Raw genomic sequence first — 14,601 nt, forward strand, 5'->3', positions numbered from 1 at the left:
AGGGAAGTGACTCTAACAGCCATCTGCGCACGAAAACAATCGAATTCTTGTCTCTTTCTTGTAAATTTCATCACTATCAAGTGTTTTATTAGCTTGGTATTAAAGAAGACGGTATGATCGATTTGTCCTTATTGTTTTGAGAAAAAGCAACAATCCTTCATAGAGAAAGCAGGTTTGGCAAACGTACCAAGAGCGAATAACTCTCGTTGTCGCAAGCAAGATGGATGTTGTCGTGGTTGGTAGCAGCATGACTGACTTAGTCAGGTTTGTTTACCAAACGAAGCATATTTCGGATGCTACACTTATGTCAGAACGTGTAGAAATGACTTTAGGTTCATACTGTTAACAGGCAGTGCATGTCGTATTTTATAGTGTTTTGCGACACCGTATGAACATTGGTGGAGCAAGGGTAACTGGCGTATTGATTGTACTGACATCTATTGTACTGCTATGTTGTGCATGTTGTAACCCTTTATCAAATGGGTCGAGGATACTGCTGCGAATAATAGTGTTGATAAAGTGCGGTGTACATGTCACTTTTGCTCTTACTTTTTGTTTGCTTATTTTTTTAGTTAATTTGCAGTCAGTGATTTGTTTGTACATATATATAGAGAGAAAAGATATAGTACATGTGTACTCTTTTGATAGTAAACAAACAAACAAATGATCAACAAACAAATGATCAATAAACAAATGATCAACAAACAAATGAAGATACAGTTTTGTGTGTGAATGTTCACTGTTGATTTTAAGGGAACATATCTTACTGTAGAAGTAAGAGTTTTTTGAGGCAAAACACTAGTACAGTATAAAAATATGAGTTAAGTTATCATGCTGCAATGTTGATTGGAGACCTTTGAATTATATGCTGTTATTTCATAACTAGAGGAAGAAGAGAATACTGTAGTGTACGAGATAAGCAGTAATTTTGAACTGTCATTTCCTCAAAGCGTGTTTTCAAACTGATGTTATACAGCATGACATTTAATCATTTGAAGAAAAATACAAACAAAATTGTATAGTTTCGCAGTCAAACAGGTTGTTCTTGTTTGCTGTTAAAACCCTGTTAAAAATCATGTTTAAATGCGCATGCATATACTTATTTTGTTTGTACAGTCAAGACTTTGTATTATGACCAGCCAAGGGACCGACCAAATGGGGTCATTATTTATAGACAGGTGGTTTCTGTGAAAATGTGAATTATATAGAACTAACCTCTTTGGAGGATTCTTTGGGGTGGTTGTTGTGGGCAAGTGCTTGTTATGGACAGGTTGTCACCAAGGCAGGTTTAACTGTACAAAGTTTAAACTGTCAAAATGTAAGCAGAAAACAGAGGGTCCTGTTTGTGAGAGATGGCTTGCAACATTTCAGCTTCACTCAGAGGCAGCCCCGGCCAGGGGAGACAATCCATGGCAACAAATTCCTGATGGGTTTTGGCGGCAAGGGAGCCAACCAGTGTGTGATGGCAGCAAAGCTCGGTGCCAAGACAGCCATGGTGGCCAAGGTCAGTAATCAACGATGCTGCATTCTTTGAGGAAAAAAACACACACAAAAACAGATAGAATCTAAGAATGTGAATATTTCAAAATCAAGAATCAAAAGCCATTGACACATTTAATTGTAAACATTCCCATCATAGACAAAACAAAATCAAATGTTCCCTGGTTTCGTTTTGTCTGTAATCAAATGTTCCAATAACTAATCTTGCTTGTTTTTGATTCTGTAATCTTTAAAGCCACAGAAACCAAACATGCATTATCGGGGTCACATGGGCAGTCAGACTTCTTTTGATTCGAAAATGTTCAGGCTAAAAGTTCTTTGCTCAAATATATTTTAAACAAAATTGTGTGTATACTGTTGTAAAGAACTGTGAGGTGCATTTTCATGCACTGTAACTTGCCCACTAAAGCCTTCTGCGGAAAGGTATTTGAGAAAGCATGAGAGCAATGTTTGACTGTTTTCAGAGCAGTTTAAAACTGTTTCAGTGTGTGTGCACTATTTATTGATTGTGATCATTGACTTGCATTAATTTTCTTTTTGTTTCAGCTTGGTAAAGATTTTTATGGTGACAACACACTTGAAAACTTCCAGAATGTCGGTGTCAATAAAGGTAAACAATTATTCTGTTACGTTGTTTTTTTCTTGGTTATAGCCAGCATTTTCAGCTGGTTATTTTGCATATTAGACCTATCCTTACATATCTTTTGGTAGACACTTTGTGATTTTTACACTCATATAATGTTAGGCTTTAGACATAAATTATGTAGGTCTCCTACCGTATGTGTTGAATATGTGTTATCTTTCAGACTTATTTCTTTCCATCGCTTCATGTAGACAAGCCCACGTTAGCTTTGAGAAATGTCAGAAGAAAAAAGCAGATCCGATTATTGTTTTTGTACTGAATAAGCTATGTAAAGGAAATTTTAAATTTGAATTTAGATTTATTTTTGCATGCAGAATATGTTTACTGTTTCTGGTATTGTCCTTAGAAATGGTTTTAAAACTAAGAAAGCAAAGCAAAACAGGCAGTTGGTAAGCGTATTTAGTGTTCGATGCTCAGAATGCCTGTGTTGATCCTTTGTCAAATATTGTTTTTTCTCAGATCATGTGTCTCAAACAGATGAAGCCTCATCAGGAGTTGCTTCTATCATTGTCAGTGAAGATGGTGAGTGACTAAAATGGTTAAGTTGAGTAGTAAATGTACAGACTGGGTTTTTTGTGTGTGTGTATTCCTTTGTTATTTTAAAAATTTTATCTACCTGATGTGGAGACTTTTTGTTCTGCTTTTTTTTTGCTTTTTTCTCGTGTGATTAACATCTCATGGAGCATACCAAGCCATTAATGAGCTGAAAAACACCACATTGAACATGTACAGATGTAGGCTGATCACACTGAATTAATTTTACTCATTCGTTTATTTGTTCATGGATTTGTTGTTGACTCGTTGACTTATAAGACATAAGATGTATATATATTTTCAGGTCAGAATTCCATTGTCATTGTTGCCGGGGCCAACCTGCTGTTATCAGAGGGGGATGTTGCCAAGGCAACAGAGTTGATCGGCAATGCCAAGGTCGTGTTGTGTCAACTGGAGGTACCCCAGGCCACCTCACTGGCTGCACTGAAGCTGGCAAAGTCCAGCGGGGGTCAGTTTGTCTTTGTGAGATGGAGTTATTAGGCCTTGAAATCCTCAGCTATTGAAAGCCTGTTTATCACCTCCTATTACCAATTCAGTGCCCCATATGGCTTTTTGACCAATCAGGATGGATTCTAGGTGACCCTCTAAATGTTATAACGTTCAGGCAGGGACCCTTTTTGTTTATCAAGCTAAAAATGAACAAGACAAAGTAAAAATTTAAATCAGCAATATCAGTGTGATTTATTCTAAAGAATGACACTTCAAATGCTGTCAGATAATACTCTCTTTATCTAAAAAATACCGAAAAGCGAGTTTTGTCGGTGGGTGCTTTACGGAACAGGGAGGCACCGCCCATCCTTTGAGTGTGCAATGCCGACTTGCTCACTTGAAATCTAAATTAAATTACATATTATTACCCAACTCACATATAGCAATTAACTCTAGTTCAGTGCTGGTAACGCTGTACACGTTCCCCTTGGTAACAAGGGAGACCACCCTAAAAAAGAGTGATCCATCCCATAATATCAGACCGATGTCCGGTCCAACATCCGTATGCGTGCGCATACGCCGCCATTTGTATCATTTCTCTCTCAGCGGTTCAACTGGGTAGGACGCTCCTGATGTACGCTCCTGCTGTCTTCAGCTTTTCGCCAGAGTCTTTTGCTTTGGCTTCTCCCCTTGGTTGCCGCCTTTACTTTACACCTGTACCTATGCTGTGTGGTGAGATCTTTCCGTTTTTGTTGTAACTTTAGCGACGTTTTCGTCGCTCGTGTGTACTTGTGAAATTTTTCTGAAATTGTTTTCTGTGAAATTTTTCGTGAGTTGTTTGCTATGGCGGAGGCTTCGCTTGTTGATAGCGCTAAACGGAAGCCTAGTTCGAGGCAGGTAGCTGACGTTACGCCTCCGAAAAGAAGCTCAAGGAGAGATAAGGGCGCAGGGAAGTCCGCGTCTGTGTCATCTGAGTCAACTTCTGTTAAGTCTCCCGTGTTAGCAGACGTACGAACAATCTTCCAGTCAGACTTGTTTACTTTCTGACAGGAGTAGTCGTTCTGGTGTACGTAGCTTCTTCTGCTTCTGTTTCGCCTGGCTGCCCTGGGTTAGCGCCAGCCGACGTTGCTTCTTTATTGTTGACGCTGAGCTCTCAAGTTTTCGTCATTAGCGTCTGGATTATCTTCCACTCGGGAGGAATTGTGTGCGCTTCCGTCGGGTGTTTCTGATGTTTTTTCCTTAGCCAAGATCCGGCGGTCGCCTGCAGTTCCGGCTTCGACTTCCGCTAAGCCTTCGGCGACTGTGACTCGGGCGGATGTCCATGCTTCGCAGGATGGGGGTACCGACTTGGTGTCTCTCCCATGTGACACCAGTACAAGGTATGTCTACACCGCTTGCCGGTGTGCGAGCTCAGGGGGCTCTCTCTGGCGATGGATGTCGTGAGAGTTCTTATGAGCAGCGAAAGGACGAACGCCTCCGTACGTCTCTTTATGAGAATATCGGGGACCGTTTTAGTCCTCTTCCGCCCTGGGGGCAGGAAGTGGTCGGTTCTGCCGACGATAAACTGTCTGATGTTCTGCCTCCTGGCTCTGAGCTTGATCTCGAGTCGTAGGTTAGGGCGGATGACGGGGATGCCTCAGTGGTAGAGGATTCCCAGCCTTGAGAGACGGACCGCGGGTGTCCGTCTGTAGGTCAACCTCCTGCGTCTGGTTTCCAGCAGGGCGGTGTGACTGAATAGGCCGCGGTGGCCTACCTGACTCGATGGCGAGCAGGAAGGCTAACGACACCCAGCTTTCTTGCCGTTTTAGTTGTCCAGCGCAGTGACGTGGGCTAACGGAAATGGCATTTAAGTTATTGGTGACTCTGGGGCTGACCATGGGTGTCATTCTAGGGTCACCTACCTGACTACGATGGCGAGCAGGAAGGTTAACGAGGGTGCGTCCATGGGATGGACGACACCCAGCTTAACTTGCCGTTCAAGTTGTCCAGCGCAGTGACGTGGTCGGCGGAAAACGGCATTTAAGTTTTGACCGGAAGGGGTGGTTGAGAGCAGGGCGTAACTGACTCCACCTCTTTCCGGTTCCGACTTCTGGAAGTTCGGAGGAACAGGATGTTCTCTTCAGCTTTCGGGGATCGTTGTCCATTGCCCTGGAGTTGGCATATGGCCACGTGTAGCCGGGTTCTCCGGTGTAAGTGGTGTACGTTCGCGCGAGGAATGTAGCACGCATTTTCGTGGCTGGGCAACGTAAGCTTCCGCCCTGGGGGCAGGAATTTGTTGGGCTGGGTGATTCTTGGATTGGCCATGCGAGTCTCTCTGGGGGTCACCTTCCTAACTTTGATACCGAGTAGGAAGGTGATGTTTGGAGAGGTGTCCACGGTGGTGGATGTCACCCAGCTTAACTTGCCGTTCAAGGTGTCCAGCGCAGTGATGTGCGCAGTGATAAACGGCATTTAGGACTTGACAGGAAGGAGTGGCTGAGGAATTTTTTTGCCTCGTCCACCCCTGCCTTTGTTCGACGACTTCCGGAGTTCGGAGGAACAGTAGGTTCACTTCCGCGGCCGGGAATCGTCGTTCATTGCCCTGAAGATGGCATATGTCTTGTAGTTTTGACTTCCGCTTCCTCCTGGGGGGCAGGAAGCGAGCAGTAAGGCTGGTTCCTTGTTGGATATTTTGAGTCAAACAGGAAGGCAGCTTCCGGATTGCACGGTTGTGCTTGATGGCTGTTCAGATGTAGGTGCTTCCGTATTAACGATTAGCACTGTATTCAGGTTCCATTTCAAGTTAGCAAGGGCAGTGGCGCTCGCAGCTGTAATGGGTCGAGGTTCTATGGAATCTTCCGGTGTGTTTCTATACAACCGGTTGGTTCTCATGTTTACTAATCCACGGCCGGTTTCGCTTCCGCTTTTGCGGCTGCATCTTCCGGTTACAGGATGGGACAGCCTTCTACTGTTAACACTGCGTTGGTAGTCGGCACTTTTCAGCTTTTGGCTTCCGGTTCCGTTACTGCGGTTCCTTTGCTGTTATACAGGCTGTATCCACTTCCCCTTCCAGTCTTCCAGCTGGCATGGGACAGGTGGATGGAGATCTGGTCATGGAGTTCTGGCGTTTGAAATTGTTTGTTTTTTCGAAAATTTTCCGATGTTGGCAAGTTTTGCCTTATCGGGATGGGTGACTGGGTCTCATCTTTTCGATGATCATTATAATGCTTTTGAACAGGAGGGAGGCTCTTACTTCACTTGTGTCGCTGTTCGCGGCAGTTCGTAGTTGTTTTGATCTTTCCGAGGAGAATCTTTGAGTGTCAAGCCCTTAGATCCTCCGTCGGGATCCTTTGTGCTTGTGGAAGTTTTCACAAGCGAGTCTTCTTTGTCACCACTTGGCTCTTTCTTGATGGACAACGCTTGACCTGTGGCGAGGGTGCTTTGGCTTGTGTTGCACGCTCAAGTAGCGTGTCACTCACGGAGCGCTTTCTGTAGGCTTCGGTTAACGCCAAGCCTAAGAACTTAGGTTCTCTTTTTGCGTTCTACGGAACCGCCCTCGGGTTTGGCAAACATCCATCGGGTTTTTGATAGCAAGGAGAAACTGTCTGTAAGATCAAGATCTCCTAGCTCGGGTAGATTGTCTCATCTTTTCTTTTTGATGGGCTCTTTTGTACTTGTTTTTATTTTCTCTCGCCTGGGCGGTTACGTTCTGAATGGCTATCTTTGTGGTCCTACAGGACGCAGATACAAAGGATGTTGCTTTGCCGTCTTTTACCTAGGAGTAAGCCTCTGCCTTCAAAGTTTTGTTCTTTTGGCGTGACTTTAATCTCTTTCTCGTTTGAAAGTTATCTCTTTGAATCCGCTGCTATGCACGCGGGGTTTTTCCTTCTAAGAGAAGCTCATGGTAAAAGGGAAAGCGTTAGGCAGGCCTTGGCGGTTTTTTGTTTCCAAACGAAAAGCTTCAGGCTGGCTGTTGTCTATTTTAGCTTTGGCTCGATACCCTCGCTTTCACAGGGCTCTTTCATAGATCTGTTCGGCGACCTTTTGGTCTCACAGACGGGTCTTTGCAATCTTGGTTCCCAGACCTCTTAAGGCTGGCAAGAAGGCATCTTTGCTTTCTCACATTCGAATTACACGGATGTCTACTGTAGGGGTATCCTTGAGATTCTCAGGGGCTTCCGCCTCGACTCTGGATTTGGTTCAGAGTCTCTATAGGGTTTTTGTGTTTTGTTCACTTGCCACTTTGACTGGCGTGGTTCAAAGTGCTTTTTTCTTACGGAAAGAACTCCGCTTCTTTCTGTTTATTGCAGGTGGCTACCCACCTTTCTTTTTGGGTTTCCGTTTTGTCTTCCATGTCTTATTTAAGACTTTATGAGATTTCGGTCACGTTGTTACGACTTGGTGCAGCTTGGCGTTACCCTTTTTTCAAGGCTAGCCTGGCGATTTATCACGGAAAACGGCTAAGCTTACTCTAGTAGCTTCTGTGAGAAGTGGGAGTAAGCGTGCTTTCTGGCTATTTTGGATAAAGACAGCTCTTTTAAGAAAGACTGATCTATGACTTGTGGGTTTTCTTTGAAATTTTCTGGCATTTGAGCGGAAAATGGGGAAACCAGCTTCGAATTGCATTTTCAATTCATGAAGCAAGAGTTTGGCTCCTTTAGAGTCACGTTTAGCCAATTAAACTTTTCGAGGTTCGAAGATTTTTCTGACTCGCACGGATCTTGTTAGATTAGTGGATCAAAGGTCACTTGCCTTTTCTTTCATCTCGGTCGTGATTTATCCTCGGCATTTAAGCGGTAAATGGGGGCAACCAGCTTCCTATTGCACTTTCAATTCTTGAAGCATGAGTTTGGTTCCTTTAGAGTCACGTTTAGCCAGTTTAACATTTCGAGTTTCGAGGATTTTTCTGTCTTTCACGGATAATGTTAGATCATTGAATCAAAGGGCATTTGCCTTATCTTTCATCTCCGTCGTGGTTTAACCTTGAACGGTTGAAAACGACGTTAAACACTGAGTTATGGAGGGAAGAAGGTCTATCTACTCTGGTAGAGGTATGACGTTTTGTAGTCAACCTTACCTAGATGGACTGCTACACTGGATTCTTGCTCCTGGGGAGCTTGATGTGGTTATTTGTCCGGTGAGGACGCTCAGAAGGTACCTGTCACGGACTCGGCAATTGGTCAGAAAGTCAGAAGCTTTTATGATATCGCTTAACACAGCAGGTGTAAGGATATTGCGAAAGGGACTTTAACCAAGTGAGTCTCCATGTTGATCACACAGAGGTTTACCTGTTGACAATCACAGTCTGGAGATGTTAGGGCAGTTTTGCCTTTCTCTATAGCTAGAACGTTTGAGGCAAGGGCATGGGCCTCCTCTTTGGCAGTCCTCCGGTCGGGCCTTTTTGGCTGAAGTACTGGAGTCGGCTTACTGGCGGTCTGAGGAGGTTTTTATTAACTTCTACCTCAGAGGCGTCTTGATACAGGACGGCAGTTCCGCGTTACCTGTTGTGGTAGTCGCAGGACAGGTTCTAATATCTTAATTTCGCTATATACCCGCCACCTATAGTAGCAATCTGCTATATGTGAGTTGGGTAATAATATGTAATTTAATCCAAAATTTTAATAATAAATTTTCATTTAATTAATATACTTACCCAACTCACATCGTTTAAACCCTCCCGCCTCCCCGCTGTGGTGGTATTGGGTTCTAAAAAAGTAGTGAGTTGGGCTTCGTTCGAATGATACAAATGGCGGCGTATGCGCACGCATACGGATGTTGGACCGGACATCGGTCTGATATTATGGGATGGATCACTCTTTTTTAGGGTGGTCTCCCTTGTTACCAAGGGGAACGTGTACAGCGTTACCAGCACTGAACTAGAGTTAATTGCTATATGTGAGTTGGGTAAGTATATTAATTAAATGAAAATTTATTATTAAAATTTTGGATTATCAAAGTTCGGAAAATCAAGTGAAATTGGGTCACTCGCTTTACGTCAAATGTATCTTTACGTCATTTCCCATCCGTCTGGAGTCGGTTCTAAATCTGTCGCTCTCTGTTCAACAAGAAAAAGCGAAGCAACCGAAACGCATGTTCAACATGGTTTGTTGTGTGTCAAACGCATTTGACCTGTGAATATTCATCACGTAAGGCGTGTTACTCTGATTGGCTGACCCAGGTCACGAGAATTCTTTGACTGACAGGCATAATCAGGTAGGAGCGCTCCAGTTCCCATTGCGGCTGTTCTGTCTAATTCGCGGGGTCGCTTCGAAATTTCTTTTGGTCGAATTAAACGGTAATAAAACCGTTATTTCTAATATGCTGACTGTTAGCAAATGATAACAGACATGTCTCACAAACGATATCAGCATTCGCCTAAAAGGCTCATGCATGATATCTTTTTTCTCGACATGTCTGTTATCATTTACTAACAGTCAGCATATTAGAAATAACTCATACTAAAAGCCCAATAGGGCAGTCCTTAATTCAGCCCGAAGTCGACTTCACAAAGACTACGCAAATTATACCGAACACTCAGTGCTAAAGCTTTGTGCAGCCAGCTTCACGAAGTCTACTTTGTGTAGTCGACTTCGCCCAATTAAGGACAGGCTTAAGTCTGTTACCCTTATCTCTTATTTGCTCAAAGTTGCACCCAGAATGCGCCAGATTGCATAGATTTGGTTCTAATTTTGACATATCTTTTGAAAGGGAGTGCATACCTTGGCTCAAAAGTCCACAACACAATTTTCTCCTGTTTTGTTGTGTAGCATTTCAAGCCTTGAATTTATGTTCAGTCTAGCTTCTGTGTGTACAATATTACTAATAAATGATATTCTCATTTTATTTTGTACATATTTACACAAGTAATTCGGCATGTGTGAACGCGAGTTGGCATGCACACAAATTGATACAAGTAATCAACATTTTGGTTTTTGCTCCTGTTGCGCTCTTTCTCTAGGACTTGTGCGCGAGGGAACACAGACATCACAAGACATTCATAAAACACACACAGAAAATAAACACAAACAGTATGTTCACACAAAACCATTTGTGCAGCCAACACCAATGTAAACACCATTAACAAATGAAATCCTAGTAGCATGTATCTACTGTCTGTATGAATATTGATGTGATTTTATCAGCTTTTTTGTTTTAGTATTTACCATTTTCAACCCTGCGCCAGCAGCAGAAAATCTGGATGCAGACTTTTACACATCCTGTGATATCTTGTGTGCAAATGAGAGTGAGGTGAGTGATTTTATTCAGTAACAACAATCACAATGATAACAACAGCACCAAGTTGCATATCTGTCTAAAGCAGTTTTTTCCATTCTGTGACATTCACGTCTCCTTATTCTTTCTTCCAGTATTCAAATAGGTAGAGACCGTGGAGTTTAGTTATGATGTACAGTGAAACACCCCTTTAAGAGACCTCCCCGGGGCGGGGATGTAGCTCAGTCGGTAGCGCGCTGGATTTGTATCCAGTTGGCCGCTGTCAGCGTGAGTTCGTCCCCACGTTCGGCGAGAGATTTATTTCTCAGAGTCAACTTTGTGTGCAGACTCTCCTCGGTGTCCGAACACCCCCGTGTGTACACGCAAGCACAAGACCAAGTGCGCACGAAAAAGATCCTGTAATCCATGTCAGAGTTCGGTGGGTTATAGAAAAACGGAAATACCCAGCATGCTTCCTCCGAAAACGGCGTATGGCTGCCTAAATGGCGGGGTAAAAAACGGTCATACACGTAAAATTCCACTCGTGCAAAAAACACGAGTGTACGTGGGAGTTTCAGCCCATGAACGCAGAAGAAGAAGAAGAAGAGACCTCCACAAATGTTGAGAAAATCATGTCTTGAAAGAGAGGGAGTCTTACAATGGGGGTAATTTACGGAGGTTATCAACAAAACATTTCTTAACATGGTATTTCCACTGTACTGTCCAAACATTGTAAACCTAGAAGATGTACATTCACAGTGAAGGTTACAAGAAGTTCATGTGGCGTCGAACATTTTGTTTTGTTTTTAGTTTTCTGTTTTTTACCTAAGTTTTGCATATCGCACTCTTTCCCATCTCACAATTTAATGTTTTATCAACATTTTACTATTTCTCAAAATCTAATTAAATACCATGGCAACTTAGACTAAAAACTTGTTTTTCTTCCATTTCTTTCCACAGGCAGAGATGTTGACAGGTGTTACTGTAAGTGATGTGGACAGTGCGCAGCGAGCAGCTGAGATGCTGCGCAGCAAAGGGTGCGAGACTGTGATCATCACGCTGGGAGAGAGGGGGAGCGTGCTGACCTCAGCGCAGCATGACGGTGTGCTGGTGCCGGTCTCCTCCATCAAGGCTGTGGATACTACGGTCAGTACATTGCCTTCTGTGTGTGTGTGTGTATATCTGTCTGTCTGTCTGTCTGTTTCTCTTACGTTACCATTATTCTCTGTACATGTTAAATGGACAGGTTGGAAGATTAGGCTAAGCCTAAAAACCTTTATTCTTTCGTAATAAAGTTCTGAGTTCTCTGTGTTTCTGTGTTTCTGTGTTTCTGTCTGTCTGTCTGTCTGTCTGTCTGTCTGTCTGTCTGTCTGTCTGTCTGTCTGTCTCTCTCTCTCTCTCTAGCTCATTGTGTTTGTGTGTGTGTGTGTGTGTTTTAGTGTGTGTTAGTGTGTGTGAGCATGCGTGTGTGTGTGTGTGTGTGTGTGTGTGTGTGTGTGTGTGTGTGTGTGTTTTAGTGTGTGTTAGTGTGTGTGAGCATGTGTGTGTGTGTGTGTGTGTGTGTGTGTGTGTTTTAGTGTGTGTGTGTGTGTGTGTGTGTGTGTGTGTGTGTGTGTGTTTTATACAGGTGTCTTTGTATATTCACTTGTGACAAATACTCTTGAAATGAATAACCCTGTATATTGTAACAGAATTATATCTGTTAACACGTACACCAAGTGTACCTTAAAAAAAAGCAAACAAGCAAACAAAACAAGTTGAGGAGGTAAAGTTTGTATATATATTGCATTCCTCATTTTACTGGTGTACAGCACATTCAATTTGTACCAGGTATTTTTTTTTTTTTTTTAGATAAGAAGGGAACTAATAATCTTGCAACACATTCACAGGGAGCTGGCGATTCCTTCATCGGTGCACTAGCATACTACAGAGCCCTCATGCCAACGCTGCCCCTACTGGATGCCGTCACACGAGCAAACACAGTGGCGTCTATAAGCTGCCAGGCCTCGGGAACACAGAGCAGCTTTCCTACAGCCAGTCAACTGCCGAAAGACCTCATGGCTGCACCAGTAAACCACTGATAAATTTTGCGTTGACCGGAATCTAATCTTGTGTCCAGTCAAAGAACAAGAGACATGATGGCAGTGCTAACAAATCGCTGATAATTTTATTTAGTTTACCAAAGTCAGGTCTTGGTGCTAGTCAGCTTCTTGCAGACCTTGTGATAGCACCAAGCAAATCACTCGTAAAATAGTGAAAATTAAATTATGATAGTGGTTGTATAATTAGTTTCCCAACCTTGATGAAGTCCTGTAAATTCAAATGTTCAGCTGTGCTGCGATTTTGTGTATACAACTCTCCTGTGTTCACTTTCAAGTGAATAACTATCGTTCTGATATCATTTTAAAGTGAAGCTAAAGAAACCTGGTATCGGCACTGCTGTGCATCTCCTATGATCTCAATGGTATCAAGGCACGGGTCATAGAGATCAATTTAGATCTAGATCTATTTCCGGTTGTTATTTTCCTTCCACCATTCCTCGATGGAAAAGAGTTCGTGTTGTTTTTGTTTTAATTTTTGTCTTTGTCGTTGATCATTGTATACACAAATTACACAAACGTCATCTTGTGAGGGACCAAAAAATATTGAAACTCTCGGATGATTTTTTTGTGTGGTATCAACCTCGACCTACGGTCTCGGTTGATACCACAAAAAAATCATCCTCGAGTTTCAATATTTTTCGGTCCCTCACTCGATGACGTTGTGTAATCTCTATATACTTGCACTTGCATATTCACTTTGAAGATTTTCATTTCATGCTGATTTTTCTTTTCTTTTCTTTATGAAATGGCTGGTAAAAAAAAGGATGCAAGCTTATTTGCAAAGGTTTTGATTTTTTTAGAGTGGTAATTCAGTTGACTTATTCATTAGCATTGAATCATATAACTATTTTAAAACATTCCAAAATAATATGTATGCTCCAGTTCTTTAACTAAGGCAAATGTCAGGTTCAGGGGCAGCCTGAATGTGTGTGTGCTTAAAATTAAATATCTAATTTCACATTTATTTAATGTCAATACATGTTTCAGAGTTGCATCTTCAACTTTTTAACTTTTTTTGTAAATTTCACAGCAAATTGTATTACTAAATATTGCTTGTTCGATCATTGATATTGTTTTTAATTGAACATTTTCTGGGTATTGCAGTTTACCCTGCTTTCACTGTTCTTTAATGACATGAATGTCTGGTCATTTCTCTCACTTTTACCATTTATCTATCTTTTTGAGTTTGTGACATGATTATTTTATAAGGGCATTTGACGTGAATATTGTACAAGGGCATTTGACATGTGATTTACAGTTCATGTATTATTGTGAATAATTAAAATGAGGCAGCAAATACTCGACACATAACACATTTTAAAGATACTTTTCTTCTTGTGTAAGGGAACATGTACAACACTACATACCTGTCCATCCAGGCTTTCACGCGAGATAAAAGCAGCCATCTGCTTGCACACATACCAAACATCTACACACTGGCTGCTTTCTGTGCAGACTAGGATTTGTTTGGTGGAACTATTTTTGTGACTGGCACCTCTGTTAATCTTTGACAACATTTATTCAGCAATGCATGTAGTTCCTACACAGCACACAAAGCAAAACTTTTTGAAATGAGTCCAAGTGAAAAAATGCGCTCATCAAATGTAAAAGCGTGGACACGTCTGTGATGGCTGGCATGATTATTTACAATAGAAAGAGGGTACTTGTACCTTTAAAAACTGTTGATAAATAATTATTTGCTCAGTTATTCTATGTTGAAAACTGAATATGTGGTTCCTCTCTTTATATTTTTTCTATTGATTCAAACATTGGTGTTTTTCTCCTCAATAGATTGTATACGGTTTTATATGATTATGACACTTCTTTATTTTAAAGAAAAAATGGTTGTCAGTTCAGCCTGAATGTCTGTTTTCAGAATCAGTATTACTGTTTTGATATCAGGGGGAAAAATATATGTATTAACAGTGTTGATTTGATGCAAAATTGAGAGCATGTTAATTAAGATTGTTGATTGCGTATGCTTATGACATGTTTTAGGTCGCCACTGATCAGGAATGTAGTTCCAAATTTGTGTCCACTTGCAAGACATTAATGATATCTTATTCTTTGTATAAATGACTATTATTTATTTTCTTTCCATGTATCAAATGTAATAATCTAAATACTTCTGCCACACGTTCTTCATGTTGGAAAGTGTGCAGTGAGAATGAAGGGGAGTGA

At 41.9% G+C, this 14,601-nt stretch overlaps 1 protein-coding gene across 1 annotated transcript; it reads left to right on the plus strand.

Annotated features, from left to right (window-relative positions):
- Positions 1-55: 55 nt before the first annotated feature.
- LOC138953612 (ribokinase-like) lies at positions 56-14,560 on the plus strand. The gene is made up of 8 exons (XM_070325483.1): positions 56-264; positions 1,372-1,504; positions 2,047-2,110; positions 2,603-2,665; positions 2,982-3,146; positions 10,263-10,354; positions 11,279-11,464; positions 12,208-14,560. Exons 1-8 carry the CDS (start codon positions 221-223, stop codon positions 12,397-12,399), a joined length of 939 nt encoding a protein of 312 aa, XP_070181584.1. The 5' UTR covers positions 56-220; the 3' UTR covers positions 12,400-14,560.
- Positions 14,561-14,601: the final 41 nt, after the last annotated feature.

The sequence above is a fragment of the Littorina saxatilis genome, linkage group LG17 (assembly GCF_037325665.1).
Source record: "Littorina saxatilis isolate snail1 linkage group LG17, US_GU_Lsax_2.0, whole genome shotgun sequence".
Taxonomy (NCBI): Eukaryota; Metazoa; Mollusca; class Gastropoda; order Littorinimorpha; family Littorinidae; genus Littorina; species Littorina saxatilis.